The following is a 22012-nucleotide window of genomic DNA, read 5'->3' as shown; positions in this document are numbered from 1 at the left end:
CGTAGGAGGTTAGCGGGCAAAGGAGGGCGTTCGAAGGTGGGCCACGGGCCGTGGGTGAGGGGCAGGGCAGAGGCTCCCCGTCGGCTGAGGGCCGAGACGCGGAGACGGAGGCCGTGGGAGTCCCACCCCACGTCCACAGGTCTACACCCCAGGCTAGGCCATCTCAACACGGTATCCCCGAAGCATGTGCCGCTGGACATTTTGGACAAGCGAAATTCGAAAAAAGAATCTAATGAAAGCATTTCGGCTAACGGGCAAAATAATGCACACTCATATAAAGAAGTCAAAATTTGAAAGGTTGCAGAAGAAATTCTACCACTTAAGGATGACCCTCGTTTCTCAGTTTGGTGAAACTATGTTCAGACCTGGCTTAACGCGCCTAAACACAGCCACGTGTAGGTGCCCTGAAACGCGGTCTCAGAATGCACGGGTGCTACTGTGTTCCTTTTTTTTTTTTTTTGGCATCATGACCAATAACACAGCAACTCCTTGATGGCAAATAATGTCATGCTGAGAAGTTTTAAACACCATGGGAGGGAAGCCAGGGGACAAAGAGCAACCATTTCATAAATTTTGGGGGTAAACTGCTTTTTCCACTAACCTCTGTCATCGTGTTGCTTTTGAAAAACAAACAGGATTTTCCCCCCACTTGGGATAATGTCCGTCACCAGCAGGGGGAGCTCATGTACTGGCTTCCAGGCCCCTTCCGCGTTCCGTCCAGACCTCGGGAAGGGATTTTTAACTGTTTTCCAATTAGCCAGGGAGCTGGGAGTTCTTAAACTGACAAGTAATAACAGGAGATTAGTTTCCACCTGACACATCTGAAGATCAATGCACATCAGGTGGGGTAAAGATTCGTTCCTTTGAATACAGCGCCCGGCTCCCGAAAACACGGAGAAGACATTAGTCTACACCACGTTTGCATTTGGATTTGATTAGAGACAAACTGATGGGAGTCATTCCCTCTCAGAAGAAAATGGTGTATCTTGAAAAAAATTAATATCACCGTGCCTGGGGTTTTGTGGTTAGGGAAAAAAAGTTCTGGTTCTTTCTTTCTTTTCTGAGAGAGGAATTTAAAGTCGAGGGAGTCAGCCATCAGCATGTCAAGGAAGGGAATCATAGTGAATCCGTGTCTCCTGGTGGTCTGTGTGCTCGGCGCTCACGGGGCCTGGGCCCTGAGATGCACCTGTGTGTCCCCTGTTGCACCAGGCACAGCCCAGGGAGACTCGGGTCCCCTCCTCTCACGGGCCGGGCGGGGCCTCTCACGGCTGGCCTTTCTCTTCTGGACGGGGGGTGTTGCATGAGTGCAAAGGCGGAGCCGAGACAGTAGTGACAAATCACTAGATGCACGCGCACACGTGAAGACAGCTAGAAGATCACCCACGTGTAGACCAAGGGCTTTGATTAGCCACGTGGTCGATGAGGAGCCCGTGTGAAGATCTGATCTTGCCGGGGCTTTACAGCCCAAACTTCACATTCTGGTGCGTCCAGCCCCCTGTCCCTGACGGTCAAGAGTGTTCACAACCATGCGACGACTCGGGATATGTTACATTATTAGACCGTCTTTCAAATATCATTAAGCGTGGCCCGGCTTCCTGCGGATCACACGCGTTGACTAACACTACATTCGGTCCCTCCGCCGTTTACTCTGTCGTGTGCTAGTTCGGGGGACGTTGGCCCTTGGAACCCAGTGCGGACCTGACAGTGCGTGTGGCTGGTATCAGCTCCGTCTCTCCTACATGACGGACAAGAAATGAGCTCGCTGCTGCTCACACCGGGCTCTCTCCCCTCAAGCCCCGGTTGGTGCCGAGACCTCCGACGTGCTCCCGGTCTGGCCCGTCAGCCAGCTCGCTGGTGTTCAGCAAACATCGGAGCCTGTGAAGAGAAGCCCGGAGCCGCCGGAGACCCCTCGCAGCGGCCTCACTCTGTGCTACGGCCCCTGACGTCCGGCGATGGTAACGGCAGGGACGCTTTTCTTGCTGGCACTTTCCCCATTACGTAAGTCACGCAAGTTCCAGGATTTTCTCCATGTGTCCCCCAAAGGATTCGATTTAAAAAGGGAATTAAGAGAGCGATGTACTTGCTTTCAAATACATGGCGTATGATTCTTACGTTCACCCTCGTTGTTTCTGGACCAAGAATGTTGCACGGCACCCTCTGAACCAGCCACTCCATTTAACAGGTGTGACGACCGGTACCCGAGCGGAAAAGGCACGTGCCGGCCCGTCTCCTAACTTGGGAGTCCGGGGCCCGTGCCCGTGGGGTCGACGTGGGACAGAGGCTGATGCTCCCGACCTAACACTCCTCACGGGCTAGCCGGACGCCCCAAGGGAAAGGTAAGAAAGAAGAATAAATTTTTAAAACCTGGAGGTTTATTTGGTTTATTTTTGTTTAAGTTAGGAGACTTACCTTACGTTAAGCTGTGGAGGTACAATGGGCTAGAAACAGAAATGTTCTCGTGTATAAGGAAAAATTAGTGCGTGTTGATGGAGACAGAGGTGTCAGCTAATGCCCAGAGCACTGGGGACCTGTGCCCTCCGCTCGTCCCTCCAAAATTGGTTCCTGCTTGTTTTGGCGACCGTGATGGCTGGGGACAAGGAGAGCAAGTCTGGTCGATGAAGCGGGATGTCTCTGCTTCGTTGTCGGTGTAAAGGCTGCGGTTCTCTGCACCGAAAGCTAGAAGCCAGTTCGCTCCCACTGTCCAGGGGAAGTTATGGCTCCACGCGAATGACGGTCTCATCCGCGTCATTCTGTTTTGTTCCTGTCACTGAAACCAGCCCACCAACCAGCCGTCCAACAGACAAACATATCTTGGATACTTACTCGTGTAGCGGACAGGGTCGACAACACGGAGCGCTGCCCATACCCACGGCGTGGCAGGGAGGACACTTACCGTTTGGGAGGTTTCCCCAGACATCTTGAGAGGGCGGGAGTGAAGGAATGTGCCCTTTCCTTTTTACCCCCAGAGAAATCTTTGCTTCTGTGGCGGTCTTGGAAAACTCAGATCCGGGGAGCCGCGTGGTTAATCCCTTTCCCCTGTTTGGAGCCACGGACTGTAATGGTGTCATTATTGTTCTGAGTGGCCCACACCTGAGCAAGACTTGGAATCAACACAACGGTTTTCTCTTGTGAAAGTGGTCATGAGTCCTAATACACTCTTGCATACGATGTACTTTATACTTAGGAACCGCGAACAGTTTACTACGAAACCTGGATACTTTTCTGCCCCTTCTCTCGTACTTCACGCCTCTTCCACGGCGTGTACAAACCCTTTACGTCCACAAACAATCTTGCTTAAATGGTTTATCCTCCTGGAAGACTTCCTGAAAGACTCCGTGCCTGAACAGCCTCCTCTTTCTAGCCAAGACTCTTCCGTATACCTGCCCGGCCACACCTATTTCCTACCGTAAAACTGGCCTGTCCCGCCCCCCCCACCCCGTCCTGTCGACCTCGGGGAGGTAAGGACCGTGGCATCTTCCTGTCCCCACCGTGGCCACTGGCCCAGGTGCCGACCCAGGTGCCACTGAGGTAAGTGTTGTCGAATCCAGCGTGTGCACCAAGGGGCATAAGTTTGGGGACAAAATGACAGGTCCGACCAAGAGGTGTCACCTTCGTCCCTTTCAGAGCGGGTCCCGGTGTGTGGGGCGGAATCCCCAGAGGCGTTGCTCTGATCCACACATCCCAGACTCCCACGGCCCCCGGGTGTTCCCAGAAACCACCGATGGACACGAGGTTCTCCTACAGCCCGTTGGGCCTCGCTCACTAGTTCTGTTCACATACGTTTTCCAGAGGAAGCAATGATGCCATTTTGTCCAGACTTCTGCCGTGCCTCGGAGACAGGGTTAGTTTTCGTTTCCGTTTCCGTTGTTGGCAAAGTCAAGGCATTTTAGATTTTGTAAACTGGAGAGAGTTCTTTTCCGTCCGGATGATATGTGCAAGGTGCCCTGTGCAAGTTTAAGAATATGTTTGCTCCTGGATTGCTGACTGGAGTGAGTTTAATTAAAGCTGCGGCTTCTTCCTTTGGCGAGAGAGAGAGAGCTGTGCAGTGGCAGCGGATGTCTTTTCTCTATTTCTGGAGGACTTTACAGGCAGACCTTTGATCCAGATGGAAATTCTAGGTTACCTGGCGGTTGTCCGGAAGCGGCCTTCTCCGCGGACACTGGGAAGTCAGAGCGCCGGCCGGTGCGGGCTGCTGGCAGTAGAGTGGTGTGGGGGTTTGTGCCATTCCTGGCGTTCAGGAGGGACTGTCGCTTTGTCCCGTGATCGGAGGGACCAGCTCCAAGGTCGGCAGAGAATGAAGCTGTGGGAAACTACCCCCCGCCCGCCTCCCCTGCGGGGACGGCTCTCCCTCCCTTGGCCGGTGGTGCGGGGCCGAGGCCAGAACCAGGATCTCCGGGAAATGAACTGAAATGCGAGCCTGAGGCCGTCACCCTGGGCGCAGAGAGACGCGGCCAGCCTAGTGTCGCGGCCCGCGGTGCCTGGTGCTCAACCCCCTCATCCTGGGAAGTGGGTGCCTCGGAGGGGAGGGCGACGGAGGTGGACCAGGGGTGCCCGTCGGGGCGGGAAGCGGTTCCCAAGTTGGGGAGAAATGGTGGAGAGTTTGCCGCCCTCCTGGGCTCTGTCTCCCATCAGCGAGCTGGTGCCCCCGGCGCCTCACGGGCGCTTTAGTGAGGAGTCCGCGTGGGAGCGTGTCTGCGAGGACCAGCGTGTCGTCTCCACCTTGTCATGGGCAGCCCCCCCCCCCCCCCGCCCACTTGCTGCAGGAAACCGGGGACGGCTCGTAGAGGAAGGAACCGGTGGTCTTCCCCGCAGGAAAGCTCCGTGCCGCACAGCCGGGGCAGCGGGCGCTGACCAGAGCCGGAGTCGGGCTCAGCTCCGGTCTCTGCCGCTTCCCTGCTGGCTCCTCCAAAGCGGTGGGAGGCAGGGCCGGAGGTCGGCCTGCACCGCTCTGACTTCTGCCCCTTGCAGACGCACATGCTGAATGACCTCGGTGTGTCCCGCGTGCACGGTAGACTCTTCCTGGCAGGAGCATCAGGCTAGCTTCCCGGGGGACGGAAGCCAAAGCAATTTCCCTGGACGTCTTTCCTGGGCTTGGAACCCAGTTGTCTTCGTGCGCAGGTTGTGCACAAGCGTGTTCGGAGCTGCGGGGTCTGGACAGTCTTCTTCGGAAGGAAAAGGCAAGTTGCAAGACGCTTTCCGGCAAGTAAGGGCCGTGGGCCCCCAAGGCGGCTTCGGTGGGCAGAACGGACCGCCGGCGCCCTCTGGGGCGAGGACATCCAGGTGGCCTGTGTGCCCCCCCGCCCCAGGGGCTTGGTGGGCTCCCGGTCTCCACGGCTAGACCTCCAGCGCCCGCCCAAGGTGCAGCCGTCGAAATCATTCGACTCTGTCCGAGCCGTCTGTCTGGCGACGATGAAGAAATCGCACTCAGGAAACGCCAAGGAGGAGCACGAGGGAATCTCTGGAGGCCTCCCCGTGTGCGTGACGAGGGTTCTGTTCCTAACAAGCCTAGCGCACAGAAGTCATGCCCTGATGGCTGCCGCCTCAGCAAGACTGGAGTCACCACGTGCGGCTACAGGCGTCCCCGAACACCGCCACACCGTCGTCCTGAAAGGAACATGCGCGATCCGTCACCTGACACTCTTATTTTCTGGTCGAGAAACTGGGGTCTGAGGGCAGAAACCGGTGAGCCCGAGGCCAGAGCCGGTGAGCGGCAGAGGGGGGCCTGCGGCTGCCGGGGCCACCGCGTGTCCCTCCCGGGCAGCTCAGGACTCGCGCGGCCGAGGGGCGGGGCTCCCGGGCTGGGGCGGCACGTTCGCCCCTACTATCTCGCTCCGTTAGCACGGGATCCGCACGGTGTGGGCAGCGTTCGTGGCTGCTTTCGCTGTTGTTGATGCTTTAAGGTGAGGACGGGAGCCCGGTGGTCAAATCAGAGCCACAGCCCGTGTGTCTGATTCGCGCTCGGCGCTTTTCCGCAGCGCGAAGTCTTTGGTCCCTTAAACCTGTTGCGCGTGGTGGCCACCCCTCACCCTCTCCGGCCCCAGCGAGGCCCGAGGGAACGGGAGCTGGAGAGCAAGCAAGAGTGTGTGCCGTCCCCTTGCCGCCCCTCGCTCGTCCCCGGGGCCCACGTGGCGGCCACACGCGGGGCGCTGGCTGCGGGACCAGGTGTCCCGCGTAAGGCTCGGCACACCCACAGCACCCTCCGGCTCTGGGCGTCTCCTGCCCCTCTTTCGTCCACAGGCCCTTGCTTCACGCAGTGATGCCAAGACGGGGACCCTGTGCAGGGCGAGGTGGCCGGCTGTGCAGAGCGGGACCCCCAGGAGAACAGGATTTGCTGTTCTCCTCCACCGGTGTGCTCCCTGCTCCTCTCTTGGAATTCTTGCCTTTCCGACTTGCTTTTGGGTTCCCGAATACAGTGCCCTCCTCGTCAGCTTGTAGCTCCCCCTCCTCGCCTGCCGTGGTCACGCTCCTCCCTGGAAAAGTGGAGCTCTGTATTCCTAGAACAGATGTCGAGTCTCCTGGAATCCAAGAACTCCTGGTGGGGAGTTGGCTCTCGAAGGCCGGGGGCAGCGCTGGGACCGATCTGCCCTTGGATGGGTTACCTCTGATTTCATGGCGGTTTTCCTAGGCTTTCCTATCTTTCTTGGTGTATTTGCAGAGAGGCAGAGAGATCGACCACGACAGAGAGAGAGAGAGAAGGAAGAGTATTCTGGAAGGTAGGAAGGCAGCGCTCATCGACCCCGTTGGAGTTTCCAAACCGCAGGGGCGGGAAGGCACTCTTGGTTCTGAGAGCTGAGAGTCAGCTGTTCATATTGTGGTTTCAACCAGCGGCCTTCCTTCCCTACACAAGCCTGTTTCAAGTGCTCTTGGTCACAGATGCTCAGACAAGTGCGTTTTGAAACCGTTTAGTGCCGCCCTTGCGATCCTTCCCCACGGCGGGTGCCGTCAGACCTCCAGTAAACACACCCGCCTTCTTGAAATCGTAAGGAATCCCAAGCTGCTGGGGGCAGACGTTCCAAGTAACGGGAAGTTCTTGCTCAGAGAGAAGACCCCAGCTGGAGAAGAGCACGGCCCTGCCGCCTGCTGAGGCCCTCTCTGCAGAAAGGGGGTTCCGGGGGGCGGGTTCCGAGGTCCTCAGACCAGGCCGCCCCACCTTCCGTGTGCACCTGACGCACAAGCACCTCCTGAAAAGCATTTCGCGTCCTGAGCACCCACCGCGTGGATCACGGACGCAACGGCCCTTGGAACTCAGCCCGTGAGGGGCCTTCGGGGTCAGCGAGGACTTTGTCGAGCCCACGGGCTGGGTCCGTGCGGCGAATTTGCCCTTGGTTTTGGCTCAGGCTCTTGTCTTGGAATTCCCATCACTTAACAGGTGTGTGAATACGTACACAGTCGGCCGGTAATTTCCGTGTTTTAACAGCCTTCTCGTGTACGTCCTCCAAAGCCAATCCCAATCCTACTTGGACCGGAACGGGGTCTCCGTGACCGAACAAAGGATAAAGGCAGAGGAGGACCCATTTCCAGGAGCCTGCAGCGCGTCCTGTGTGCCTTACGACGTGTCTGCGTGGTCCCGCAAAGATGCTGTTGGGCAGAATGTTTCTTTCTTTCAGGTCAGGTTTTTTTGACGGATGCACAAAAGTCAGTCTGGGGTGAGGACGTGGAGGAGAGCGGTGTTGTTTTTTCTCTGCCAAGCAGTTCTTTAAAAGAGGAAAATCAACATTCCGTTCAAAGTGTCTTGACATGACCTCACGAGCACAGCCCTGTGTTCCTCGACTTTGCATCTGGGCGGTTCCGGCGAAGTCTCGGCCTCTCCGTGGATCCGTCTGCTTCCGATGGCAACTGTCTCCTCAGCGGAGGGGAGAACGAGGCAGGGGGCTGCCGGGTGGCGGCAGGGTGAAGGGAACAAGCCAGCCCCGCCTGGGGCTTCTAACTCCGCCGTGGGGCTCACTGCTGTCCCGTCACACACGCTGCCGTGGCTTTGGCACTCCGGTGGCTTTGCCGGGTGTCTGGGACCACGCACCTCCCGGGTAGGGTGTTTGCTTTGACCGAGGAGCCTCTGAGAGAGGCCTTTCCAAAGCGAGTGCAGCAGGAGCTGAGACGCCGGCCGCCGCGTGGACGCTCGCGGGTGGGGACTCTCCACATGCACGTGGGGACAGCGGGCTCACCGTCCTGTCCGTCGTCTCCGGGCCTCGCTTCCCCACCTTCTGCATTCTCCCAGGTGAAAAACTCAGACGTCCGGGTCTGGCGCCCGCTGGAGGCCTGTGGCCGCCAGCTTGTGTGTGGGCCGCCCCCACGAGCGAGGAGCAGTGTTACTCCCGCCCGACTTAGGGCCTCCTCTTTCCCGTTGCCCCCCTGCCAGCCAGACGCGCCTGGGGGCTCTAGGCGCTGCAAGCAGTAGAGGACAGGCGGTGGCTTGTCCTTCATCCCAGCGCAGGCTCAGCCGAGCCCGGGCGGGGACAGCGACCCGCCACCCGACTTCCCAAGGGCACGCGTCACGTGACAACCCAACTAGCGAGGGCTCCACGCGTGTTAGGCACTGGTTTCCAAGGGCGGGTCGGCCCTGGCGCGCCGAGGCCCCCGTGGCCTTGTGGGCTTGTCCGCTGCCCCGGCCCCGCGGCCGGCCCTGCCCCGGGCACCTGCGCGGGACCCCACTTGCGGATTCAAAGGCCCCTGGAAGGGTTTTCTGCCACCACGCCTTTCCTTTGCCTGCTTCCCCTCAGGGGCTGCCCCACTCGCTTTGGCAAAAGTGGCTTCCCCAAGCATTCACGACCTGCTGTGGCCCGGACGTGGCCCGTGCTGACCGAGGACGGGGAGGGCCTGGCAGAGTCAGCGCGTCTTACCTGGTACATGTTGCACAGCCCGGGCTGGCTGCGGGCATGAGAGGGCACAGGGCTCCTTCTCTGCTTGAGCCAGGGCACCTGCCGGGGGACACAGAGTGGCCGTTGAGTCCACGAGGCACCAGCGGCAAAGCCCCCAAGTCCTCCAGCAAACATCCCCTCCTGACCGGGCTCGGCAAGCCCCCGCGCGGTGAGGAGGGTTAGTGGGGGATGGAGGTCAGAGGGAGACGGTGTGAGGATGATGGGTGCCGGCCGCCAAGGGCGCGGGGCGGGAGGAGACGGCAGGGACAGAAAGGAGAGAGAGGAGAGATTCAGGGGCGAGGCTGGGGCTCCGGCCCAGTCACGTGAGCAAGGTTTCTTAGCGCTGGTCGTGGCGGGCCCAGCCCTGTAAGGTTTCGCACGGAGGCAGCGCGTTCCGGGCGGCGTGATGCGCTAACGGGCTTTCCCGGTCTGCGTGGGGCGGGTGCCCGTAGAGGCTTCTTCCCCGTAGAGCAGCTGTGGCCGCTTCCGTGCAGGACGTACGGTCGAGACCACGCCCGCTCCGCGGGGGACACAGGGCGCCGGGAAGTAGTTCCGCGAGGAATGCGGTGGCCGAAGTCAGGCCAGGCGACGGTGCGGGGTCACGCTCTCTGACACGTCTCCTGCTGCCGCCGAGACCGAGGAGCTTAATATTAACGTAACGTTCCTGGACGTGAGCTGCGCGTTAACCTGGACTCTGAGCGCGATCGCTGTAAATCTTCCTCAGTGGCGTTTGCCTCTAGTGTCGCGTTCTCCCTGCTCTGTTTGCTCCAGGGAAGTACCTGCGTGTCATGCGATTTTGAGTGGTGTGGTTGAAAGTATTACAGGACCAAGGTAAATGGCCTGCAGAGAGGTCCTCTTGTCTGCGCGTCACAGAATGGTGTGTGCGTGGGTGAGAGACGGAGAGAGGGAGACACACAGAGAGAGGCTGGTAGAGAGACAGAGAGAGACAGAGACAGAGAGACAGAGAAGCTGGTAGAGACAGAGAGACAGAGAAGCTGGTAGAGACAGAGACAGAGAGACAGAGAGAGGCTGATAGAGAAACAGAGACAGACAGAGAGAGGCTGATAGAGAGACAGAGACAGAGAGACTGACAGAGAGAGGCTTCAGAGAGAGGAAGAGAGAGGCAGGGAGGGAGGGAAGGAGCCTTACAGTGGTCAAGAGACAAAATCAACGTAATAGGTTTCAAGAGATGTCTCAGGTTGGCTACAGATTAAATGAATGTTTTAGAAACAGGTTACCAGCTGGTTATGTGTGGAAATGAACAGTGGTTATGATACACAAGAATGTTAGGACGCTCTAGAAGTATTATTGCAAAGTGAGCACACGGGGTTTCCAGAGGCAGCTCTGGGGCGAGTCTGGGCTCAGCTCTACGTCCCACAACTGATCCTCCCCCGCGAGAGGGGATCTTTCTGTTCCGGTAAGAAGCCCTGGTGAGTTTAGTTCAGAGTCCTGAGCACTTAAGAGGAAGGCGACTGAGTATTTGGGTTCAAGTACGTCTGGGAGGGTACGCCTGGGGTGGCTTCTGCCTTGATGAGGCCGGGTTGTCCCCGCAGGGCGTGACGTGCCTCAGAGGGTGGCAGAAAGGCAAGTCTGTCACGCCCTTGGCCAAAAGGCAAAGAAGAATTCTCCAGTTTGTTTCCCCCGTTTAGGACAATGTCCCTTCTTAAGGACGGGGCTCAGCTCCTCGAGCTGTGTCAGGTGGCCGGGGGGGGTCCGTGTCAGCTGCCTCCGTGGGCTGCTGGCCACGCAGCTCAGGGCGGGGAGGCTGGGGGGCGGGACCTGCCTGGCTTGCAGGAGACATGCCCCCCCCACCCCACACCTGCAGGAGGGGAACGCGGCTTCCTCCCCCCTCTGCAGGCGGTGCTCGGCCTGCTTCTTCTGCACAGGTGTGGGCAGGGGTGCAGCCCACAGGCCTGCGACGACGGCAAGAAGGGCCCCCGAGAGGAGCCCTCGTTCCTGTGACTCTCCCTGCCCATCAGACTTTCTTAGGAAGCAGAGGAAGGCTCCAGAGCACCTAAGGGTGTGGTGTAGACGTGTGGAGAAACGCTTACTATGTGAGCCAGAGTTTGACCAGAGATTCTCCGGTGGTTAAACGCCCTAGACGCTCCCGGGAGCTCCGGAGAGTGGGGTACGCTCCCTGAGATGTCAAGTCAAGATCTCCATCAGCCGGCCAGAAATTCCTGCCACCAAATGGCTGATGTTTTACCAAAAGGAAAATCAATAGATGCCCTGTATGGAAATGAACGTCGAAGGAGGTGAGCATCTCCCGGCAGAGGTCGTTGGAGAGGTCAGTGCGTCCAAACTAATCGCATTCTTGCTCTTGTGCCTAGTTCATCCACGACCCAACCTTACGCATGACCTTCACACTCGCCGACGCCCCCCAACGCCAGACTGCCCGGGTTCCTGGGACCCCCTCGGACGTACCCTCAGCGGGCACACAGTCGCTCAGGAAGTGCTGCCCTGGGGACTGTGTCCCACACACACAAAGGGGACCGGAGTGTGCTCAGTGCCCACGTCTGCCCACCCGCGTGGGACGGCACTCCCAGACACGCGCTGCACACGTCGAGCAGAATGAGAGCAGTCATGGCAGAAAGACTGGGACGCTTAGCTGTCTGTCCGTGGAGAGAAAAGAGTAAACGAATGTCTGTGCAAAAGCACACGAGCAAGAAAGAGACCTGGGTGTGCACAGGTGGCAGGTGCTCACACACTCACCTGTTGGCTGTCCCATCAGGGGACCACAACCACACCAGTGATGCATGTAGTGAGGGAGGGAGGGAACCCGAAGGAGGCAGCTTAGGAAATTCACGAGCAATTAGTACACCACCGTTGGTCTGTCAAAATGTTTAATGAATGCATAAAAAGGAAGAAATGTCTATAAAACAAAAGTTCATCGCAAAATCAAACGGGCATACAATCACCAGAAGGCAGTCAGCATCGAACCCATCAGCACAGCATACAGACGTGTGGCTCGTACAGAGGACGCGGCAAAGCCCCCACCATCCTAACTCAGGTCCCGCCCGCTGACACCAGTGGCCGTGGACTCGGGGGCAGGTGCCGTGCGGCCCGGAGGACCCAACACACATATCCTACCACGTCCCTCCCGCCACCTCTGAACGCCACACTCCCCACGAGAGTACAGAACGTATCTACACAAGTGGGATATTACGCGAACAATGAGGAATTGAGCTACGGCAGAACTGAAATGTGTTACATGAAGTTAAAAGGCAGCAAACAGGACGCGGTGATTAATCTACAAGACCGATGACACGCCATAGCAGTAAATGACAAACGGTCTTCATCCCATACAACCAAAGCTAGAGGCATACACATCATCCTCAGTGCTGAACAACGGAGAGCAGGTTATAAACGGAGCCTTGACCGTGAATGCAGAAAGGCAAGATCATCAGTGCAGGACCGACTTTCAAAAACTCTTAAAATACAGCGGTATGGAGAAATCCGCGATGGGCATGTTCTGGCTGCATTCTTACTTGGGAACCGTCCAGGTGTTACGTCACCGTGTCCAGCTTAGACTTTCATCAGACCTCACCTCTTCGAGATGAAAAGGAACAAGGACAGTTTCCAAAGCTAACGGTCAGGGCCCGAGTGGCCGCAGCCCCCGTGTGGGCACGTGAGGTCTGACGGGATGGGGACGGTGGCGGGTGGGGAGGGACAGCTCTGAGAGCCGCCCTTCTCACAAAGACCACATGCATCTTAAACTTTGTCCTAAACGCCTGTCCGTTCCTCCCGGGACCCCACGTCCCAGGGCGTTGGAAAACCTGTCCTTTAAAGGCAACAACACGGTCCTTCTTTCCTCCTGCAACAAAGGAACGTGTTCCCCATGAATACACTTTTCATTTGTGGCTCTCAAAAGAATATGCCTCCTCAAGGAATTTATAATGCACTTTCCCTGAATGTCAACGCCCCGGCCATCCGGGGTGGGTGGGTGTTGTCGGTGCATTCCGAGGATCGGGGAGGGGGGGGGCAGGAGTCCCACGTGGCCTCAGCGGGGGGAGGGGCACTGGAAGGGCCAGAGGCCAACAGCCTCCTTCCCAGGGGCCGTGCATTCAGTCTTGCATGACTGTCCCAAGAAAAACCTACTCCGGACAGAGTAATTGAGTAACTACTTCCCCCCAAACCCACACGGTGGGGGCAGGCCGCCACTCAGGCCTGGGGGGCCCTTAGCATCCCCTGTACTTTACCCAACAACCCCGGCAGCGACAGACGGTGGAAACCTGAAATGGGCTTTTATGGATGATAATCGGGCCTTTGGATTCTCTTCTTTTCTCAAGCTTCAACCCAAAGACCTCTCAATAAAATGAGGGTTCTCCTGATTTATACACAGAGCAAAGCAAGAATAAAAACAAAACCCAAAAAGAACCCCCCTCGGCAGCCCAGGCCAGTAAGGACCCCAGAATCCTAGGGCCATCGTGGGGGGTGTGCCTGGGTGGAGAGTGTATTAAGCGCACATCTGCAGTGTTTAAAAGCAAACAGAGGCCGCAATAAAACAGGGGTGTTGAAAACACACTGCTTTCCGGCCGGTGTGTCTGGTAAGCACTCGTGTGAGTATACACACCCAAACTCCCAACTTTTTCTCCGGCATCAAAAGGCAAGGGTGTTCATTTTTAAACCTTCTTTATTCAACATTCAGCAGTAAACAGGGCTGACACTTCAGAAACTCTAACACAATTATTTAAACATTGTTTTTTGTTTTTAAAATCCTGTGGAAATATTGTCATTTCTCTGGGTCCTTGATAATCTAGCAACCCTATTTTGCAAAGCTGAGGCCTACTTCTGAGCTGAATCTTTTCTTTGAAAGTATTAAAGAGGAGGAGAGCCTTAAAGCAATAAAGGTTGTGATCCTACATAAAGGAAGAAAAACGTGTATGCGTGCACACACACACACACACACACACATATACATCATTCGGAAATAGAGTCACAATGGTTGATATAAATGCATTCACAATTTTATTTTCATTGAAGCCACAAGCACTGAAATGAAGTTTGTTTCATAATATATGCTATATAGCCATTTAATCTTTTCTGCACACTTCAAATACATTTCTTCCTGTTCCTTGAGTTCAGCAGAGAAGCTTATGGTTCCAGAGTGGCTGCATGCATACGGGGTGCTTAGCATCATAGCAAGGCTTCATTGGGCAGCCAGAACCTGGCGTGGTCGGACAGCTGTGCTCGAGAAAGCACCTCGGACTGAAACCAGCATTCGAAACAGATCAGAGGACCGACACTTTAGGGTGACGCGAGACTGCCCCAGAGTAAGAGCGTGCGTCTCCAAACACAGACACTCAAAGAACCAAGCAGAAGACGAACTCTGTCAGCACGTAGGATGTACCAAGTGTTAGTCCCAAGAAGGCATGACAAGAGCCACATGAGCGGCCTCGCCTCGGGGCAGGTACCAGAGACATTAGCAGCGCCCGGGGCCCCGCGTGTGCAGCGAAACCGACTGCGTGGTTTGCGCGCGACCGGTTCACGATCGTCAGGCGTTTTAAGAATTGTAGTTAGAGATGAGAGCAACTTTTAGAAGCTCTTTTAGAAACCGCAGGTCGGGGTCCCTGCTCCACACTTCACCCAAAAGCCTCTTGACGTTCCCAAGACCGAGTTCAGAATAAGAACAATACACAGCCAGAGCAGACCTACGGCGTGTGAGTCCTGTGCGCCCGGCCAGTCAACCCGGGCGTCCTTGAAAACACCCTCTCCTTCCGAAATGCTCAGCTATGCGCCACCCCAAAAAGGCATGTGACGTGCTATGTGTCTGCTATGGGAAAGCCACTTGGGATTTGGCTCTTGGATGAAACATGAGCACGGGTGACCCAGTGACAATCCAGTCCAGAAGCCACCGCTGGACACGCGAGTATAATGGGGGCCTTTTGTCTCGTGATACAATTCTCATCTACAGAACATTTAAATAGTGAAACTTCACAGATTCTAGATTCAGGCTAGTGGAATAACAGAATAATACAGTTGTGATTCATAGGCACACTCAACCCTCCCGCCCCCCCCCCCGCCCCCAAAATAACTCAGACAAAAGACAAAATCTGCTCAAGGCGAATTTAAATCTCGGCTTTGTGCGAAAGTCCTCAATCGCATTATTGTTGCAAGACAACGCGAAGCTAGCAGTGCGGACTCCAAGAGAAACAAGCACGACCCAATGTCGAACCTGAAAGCGGGGCGCAGGAGGCAAAGCAGCCACGAAGCCCCCAAGCATGAGCCACCAAAGAGCCGAGAACGCGGTGCCCGTCCCGCAGTGCCCACGCCAGGCCACCCTAGAGATGCCCGATTGGGAACGTTCTTGCAGCCCTGGGCCACATCCCGATGGCATCCCTTGGGAGGAGGGGAAAGAGGCTGAGCTGTGTGCCAACACGGCAGGCGGCCCCCCGGGCCCCTCCCGCGGCCGGGGGGCACGTCCAGCAAGGACGGCAGGTGGAAAGCGGAGGGGCCGCACCAGCATCTCCCCTACGGCTTAGCTCACCTGCGCACTCTCCTTCCTTCTCCTTGTCAACTACAGCGGACACACGTTCTGTGCACCCCTGTTACTCCTCAGAGCTCACCTTGCCTGAGCCCCGCTTGGGCACACCCCTGTCACCGCCAAAGAAGCGCCCGAGGGAGTCAAGGATGCCCGTGTCTCTGTGCCTCGGGAGGAAGCCGTGCCTGGCGTGATCCATGGCACTGGCGGATGCCAGGTACTTGGAGCCGTGCCGCTGGGAGGGTCTTTTCTGTGACGCCATCACATCGAGGCCCTCGGGAGTGGCTGTGCTGTCCTCTTGGATGGTCTGGAGCTCGTCTGACTCCGAGGGCCGGTCTTTGAAGGTGTTGTCCTCCCTCCCGGGGGCATCTCGGGAAAAGAGGCGGATCAAGTGGGGGCGGCCCCCTGGGTCAGCTGGGTTGGCGTCCTGCCAGGCATTCTTTGGGTCCGCTGTGCGCTTGGAGTCTGTCACCGCCGTGTCCTGAGAGGGGGCCCCATTGTTCTGCTCCACATCTGCCTCCCCTGCAAACAACAGTGAGATATGAATACGGGCCGTGCAAAGCGGAGCGGGGGACAATGACGCTTTCTTCCAGGGCTAGTGTCCTACCGAATCCACAGGACGCGTGAGGGGCCATCGAGCTGCATGGCAACCCCACGTCGCTCGGGCAGGACCCGACCTGGACCGAGCGAGCACCCTACCTGCCGCTCTCGGGCCCCGGGACTTGCCTCACTGCTCAAGATTCGGCACCCCACATAAAGAGCACCCCCGCTTCCTGCCGACGTGGCCAATCCCCCTTGGGCGCCGCCTTGCCGCGTTTGGAGAGGCCAGCACCGCAGGCACCTTAGTGGGACGTTGAATCTCGAAAATTCCACTGGTGCATAAGCTAAGCGTGTCCGGGAGCATTTATTTGACCAAAGGTATTCTTAGCGTTCTTGATAAACATGGAACTTCCCACATCTTTTTGCAACTCATGCCTTAAAGAAATGGGGCATTTAGAATTCTTCAGTTTGAGATGCCACAAGAGGCCTGTTGCGCTAGAGAACTGCTTACTCAGGACATTTTCATTGGGCTTCTCTTCTGCAAGTGGCCACGACTGTACAGTTCGAAGTGGGAATGGTGGATTTCAAGTGGGATCCCACCATCTCACAGCTTTGTGCGCACACACGAGCACAGCGTTTCCTCCCAGAATGGCAACGCATCCACTTTCCTCTCAAGGGGTAGGTTAGGTTTACGTGCACGTCCGCTCCAGCCCCCTCCACCTTTTGCTGCTTATCTATAGAGAATGTGGGTTTCCTCACGCTTCCTTAGCATACTCTCCGTCCTTCAACCACCCACTACTCTGCTCACTGTCATTTACCCAACGGCAGCATCCATCGTCCGTCTGGCCACCTACCTCTCTATCCACCCGCCAATCCGCCCGCAGACCATCCACCCAGCTCCCCACCACCCATCCAGGCACTCACCCTCCCTCCCGCCCACCACCAGCGCCCCAGCCACCCGCCCAGCCACCCTGGCCATCTACCCACCCAGCCACCCAGCCATTATTTGCTGAGGACCTAGTAAGCGGGGTGCACTGTGCTAGGCGCCTGGTTTGCAGCGATGAACATCTGGTCCTTGTCTCAGGAACACTGATGAGAATGAGTGTCATGAACTGAAGTGTCCCCCCAAAACGGCGGGTCCCCACCCTAAACGCCAGTAGCTGTGAATGCGAGCTTTTTCAGAATCGGGTCGTTCGTAGACACCTACGTGAGATGAGGCCCTACTGGAGGAGGGTGGGCTTAGCCAATGGCTGTTGTCCTTGCAGGAAGAGGGGGCTCTGGATTCAGACACTGCCACACCGGGAAGAAGAGGCCACGTGAAGATGGGGGCGGGGACCGGAGTGATGCGGGAGCACCGGCCGGTCAGAGACCTGGCGCCCACCCTCCCCTAAGCCGGCAGCCACGGCACAGCCCCGTGGACACGCTGAGTTCGGATCTCCAGCCTCCGGAACGTGAGCATGGAAATTCCCGTTGTTTGAAACCACCCAGGGTGTGGTGGTTTGCCCTTCGGCCACAGGACACCAACATAACGTACAATTTCGCGTCAGCTGCTGATACGGAGACCACAGGGCAGGAGCAGGGGCTTCAGGGAGGCCCCTCGAGGGATGGGATGGGTGGGCCCGGGTGGGGGTGCCCCGGCGGGGGGGAGGGCACCCAGTGCGCAGGCGGCAGGAAGAAGGGGCTGGGTCTGCAGGTGCACAGGTGTGGGGGGGATGCCGCCCACGGGAGAGACGGAGAGAGTATTTGAGGATGTTTGTGCATCTACACGACACATACTTTCACAAACACATCAGGAACAGAAGTCGAACGATTCCACTCTCTTTCAACAAAATCCTGGCTGTCAGGAGACGGTCCCGTGAATGACACTCATCACACAGTTTCTTGACCTGTACTTCCGAAGTAGAGTACCTCACTCCCCACGTCCGTGCTCAGTGTTTGCCAGTGACAAAGTACAAGGCAGAGCCCGGAACCCGGGATCCCCGTGACCTTATCCAGGCTCCTAGGAGTCAGCACGCAGGGTCAGCTGTGCCCGATGCCTCAGAAACTCGTCCCTTAGAGTATGGCACGTCCTTCAGGACCCCTGATGAAATTCAGCTAGGTAGCAACGCAAGTATTTTTACAACGTATGTACTAAATGTACTAAATGGCTCGCGGCACAGTAGCAACGTGAAAAAGCAACGTACAGAATCCTAGGGCCGCACAAAGCTGTAGATTTTCGCGGGGATGGGATGCTAACTTATAGGTTGCCCCAGAAATAGAGTCTGATTTTCGAGCTGTGCCTTATATTCTGTGGCTAATATAAATTAATGCAAATGCGGGAGAGAAACAAAAGCTATATTGTACATAATTAAACACATTAACAAAACACAAGCGCATCTGAATACTAATATTTGTGTAACAGTTGGGCCTTGTGTCCCTGAATACGGCTGTTTGTGAGGGCACAGAGAAGGCGTTCCTGTCCTGAAAGTGGCTTCTCTGAGCACACAAGGGGCACGGGGACACTGAAATCTGTGATGTGCAGCATTTTGGGTAGGGACAGATGCAGTTTTAATTTGTCAATTAATATCAGCTTTCATCGAATTACAGCCCAATGTAGTCTTTTTATTGAGACTCGAAGCGTGGAGCATAGCAATTTAGGGCACAATTTGTGAGCCATGGACCTGATTCTACCAGAACATGCACTTACAATGCTCTATTGTTGTTCAAATTCTACACGGATTCGCAATAAAACTTTTTTTTTTTTTTTAAGCCCACCTCATCTAAATGCTAGGATGGCCCCCAGAAAGCTTCGGAGGGGAGACGTATCGGACTTTTGAAAGTAATGCTGTTAAAATCGCAGAATGGCTTCCTGGAACATCTCTGAGAAACAGAGACGTCACTCACTCGAGAGTGGTTTCTGGAACAGAGACACCCACCGAACCGGAGGGTGATTTTGGGGGAGGCAGTGTTTATTGTTGGCAGAAACTCAGACGTCCTAACCACAGCAAGTCTCCAGCTGAAGGTCCCAGTGGTCCCGCTGATCCCCGTGTGTCTGACTCCTTCCCAGGTGGGGTGTCCTCAATGCGGCCCCCCTGGGTGATTTCTTATTTGACTGACTGCAACCATCTTCTTCTTTTCTTTTTCTTCTTCCTCCTTTTTTTTTCTGCCACTTCATGCTGGGGTTTTTGCTTCACCATCACCGCTGGTCCCAAGGCCGTGGGCTTCTCTGGTGGGATCCCACACTGTACCCAGGGCCGCTGGAAGGACCGTACAAGGTTTCACGGTACATGACCTTACTCGCCCCCCGATGTCACGTGCACCAAGGACAGACTCGCCCGCCTGCTCTTCCGTTTGCCCTCCACCGTGCCCCACACGTGTGCCCCCCGTGTTGTTTGATCTCTACGCATCCCATGCGGTGCGTGGCTGGCACCGTGCCGATGTGAGCTGGGCCGTTCCTCCCAGAGGAAAGAAGTCAAACCCCCGCCTCTTCTTTGCTACAAGAACTTCGCCATTGGCATCGCTGCTGTTAAACTGGTTTCTTACATGCTTATTCTCAAGTGAAGATTTCCCTTCGGTCCTGAAGGGCCCTGCAGCAGCAGGGTCTAAGCTCTGGCTCGGAAACGAATTTCGGTTGTGTCATCTGACCCTTTCCGGCTGCGCAAAGGGTTTGTAACAGTCTGAATGCAACCCGTCAGCGTGGCTCTGAGGTACCAGCACGAGGCATTCAGTCTCCCGGCTCTATTCTTTCACAAGGTCCAAATCCAAGTTTGTGCGTCAGGCCTGATTGCTCGTGACGTCCATGGTTCGCTGAGTGGGATGCACCTGACGAGCTCTGGGACCGCCGGACCGCAGCTGAGCCCGAGGACAACAGAGAAACCGCCGTCGCCACATGCCGTGGACAGCAGTATCTGGAGTCAGGGCCAGCGAGGGCCCGAGGGCTGCGGGGCGCAGCGGAGAAGGACCCTGCACACCAGCCTCAACCTCTCCGACCGGACGATGGCTTCGGGCAGGTCGCTGAACTGGGCGTCTGTGGTGATGACGTGGGACGATGTGGCTACGTTCTTGCCTCAGATACCTTCAGGCCCCTTTCAGCAGCAAGCGCTAGGGTTTGGCGAGCTGAGTTTTCACCCAGGGCGGCCGCTCCCGTACGTGCGGCTGTCCCCAGAGAGCCCGGGACGGGAGGCCTTGGCTGACCGCGCTGGGTGTCTTCTACGCGTTATCAACAACCCTAACAAGCAGGTAGTTCTAGAAGTGCTTTTACTCACATGGGGAAACAGACACGCAGGGAAGCTAAGTAGGACTCACTGGAGGACGCGGTGTTAATTCCGGGTCTACGATCGGAACACCACGGCTCCGGGCCTCGCTCGGGGTCTCTTCCGGCCCCGACGCCCCGACGGGCCTTACCTGCAGCTGGGCTCTTGCCTCTACGGGGAGAATTTAACTGCACACACTTGACCGCTAAGCCACGTGTGGGTCACAGCTGCTGAATGGAGAGGGACAGGCATAGGGGCGGCAGAGGGACCTCACAGAAAGCCGCCCGCTCCCACCTGCAAACAGGAGACCCGCCGGAGGCACCCCGCGGGCTCAGTGCACCCTGGGCTCCGGGAGCTGTGCAGGCATACGCGGAGGTGCCTCCCTGCACGTCCCCTGCTCCCCCCCGAACCAGAGCAGGACACGCGCCCGATATTCCTAGGATGGGCTCGGATAAAACGGAGGACAAAGCGCATATTGTCCTGTATTTAAGTATCACTGCATTTAACGTGGAACATACCTCGTCTGTTCCGCTCCGCCGCACCCGTGGGAATCACAGCTCATGAATAAGTTCCATCAGAACTGCCCGCGTGTGCACACACATGGGAAAAAATACAGACGTCCAGGCACACCCCAGACCCCATAAGTCAGGACACACGGGATGGCACCCGATTCTGCTTTTTTAACAGGTCGGGCGAAGTGCCCAGTCGGTCATCCTGAGGACACCTCGGCTCACCGTGTGACGATGGCACGTCCCCTCCCCCCACCCGCCCCTCCACCCCCTGCTTCCACTCACAGACCACAGTCTCTGGGAGGAGAGCTTAGTCTTGCAGACGCTGAGCATCCTAGGCCCGCTGTGTGTCGGGCCCTTTCCCGCCGTCGTTGGGCTGGGGCTCGGCGCTTTTCGCCCCTTTGGGTTGGCTTGAGAAGGTGCACCCCCCTGCGTGCTGAGTCTGTGGGGCCGAGGTGATGAGAGGTTTTGCCAACATTGAACTTAAAAACGTGCCCTATACGCTCATCCCACCCAAACCACCGCTGTTGGCTTAGTTTACACATGCACACTCCTATCTCCCCGCCAGACGGAGGAGGCCTTGAGCCCAGCCCCGGTGAGCGGCCTCTTGGAGAGGTCAAGGCTGGGAAAGCATTAGGAAGCTCGGGGTCTGCACCAGACCTGAAATTCAGATCCAACTCCCCACCCCCTGCTCGCTGCAAACGTCCCAAACCCCACAAGTTGCACGGCCTCCACGTGGGGCAACGGCTACAATTTTCCCCACAGAGGGGCTTTTGTGAGCGAGCCACCCCTCCGTATTTTTTCTACACGACATCCATCAACTGTTTGGGCAGAAAATAAAATTTGTGCATTCATTTTGAGGGATCAGACTGAACTGATTTCACGCATCTTCTTGCCTTGGTTTTAAAAGCACCTGTCTTGGGGCACCCAGGTGGCTCAGCTGGTTAAGTGACCAACTCTTGGTTTTGGCTCAGGTCATGATCTCAAAGTTTGTGAGTGCGAGTCCCACATCAGGCTCTGCAGTGGCAGTGAGGAGCCTGCTTGGGTCTCTCTCTTTCTCTCTCTGCCCCTCCCCTGCTCACGCTGTCTCTGTCTCTCTCAAAATAAATAAATAAACTTAAAAAAAAGAAAAGCACCTCTCCTGGGGGGAGATCTGGTCAGGTCTATAGCACAGAGTACAGGCCAGGCTTGTTTGAGGTGTTTGAAGTTCCCATAAGTGAGCAAACAACCACAAAGCCACAGCTGAACTGATTTGATGAGTCTGTCCTCCATCACAGGGTTTTCTCACCCAAGGAACTAGGATTTTTCCTGGCTGAAAAACACAGGTTCCCAGCTTCCTATCCGCACCCCCTCCTTGTGGGGGCCCCAGACACAGACCGGACCCGGACGGGGTCT

At 56.7% G+C, this 22012-nt stretch overlaps 1 protein-coding gene across 23 annotated transcripts in view; it reads right to left on the bottom strand.

Moving 5' to 3' along the window:
* The window catches only part of MBP (myelin basic protein), a 117227-nt gene that overhangs the window by 17228 nt on the left and 77987 nt on the right, over positions 1-22012 (bottom strand). For 19 of the 23 annotated variants that reach the window (XM_047086271.1, XM_047086272.1, XM_047086273.1 and 16 more), the window contains 2 exons: positions 15422-15858; positions 8838-8915 (listed from right to left, as the gene is read on the bottom strand). In XM_047086271.1, coding sequence (XP_046942227.1) covers positions 8838-8915; positions 15422-15858 — 515 coding nt within the window. Of the gene's footprint in view, positions 1-8837; positions 8916-11681; positions 12670-15421; positions 15859-22012 lie in introns of those variants that run through there. The other 4 variants (XM_047086274.1, XM_047086287.1, XM_047086291.1 and 1 more) reach the window with 2 other exon arrangements.

The sequence above is a fragment of the Lynx rufus genome, unplaced genomic scaffold, assembly GCF_022079265.1.
Source record: "Lynx rufus isolate CCGP_SWC_20201006 ecotype Redwood Valley unplaced genomic scaffold, mLynRuf1.p SCAF_20, whole genome shotgun sequence".
Taxonomy (NCBI): Eukaryota; Metazoa; Chordata; class Mammalia; order Carnivora; family Felidae; genus Lynx; species Lynx rufus.
The sequence above is the reverse complement of the archived record's forward strand: the minus strand, read 5'-3'. Positions and strand labels throughout refer to the sequence as shown.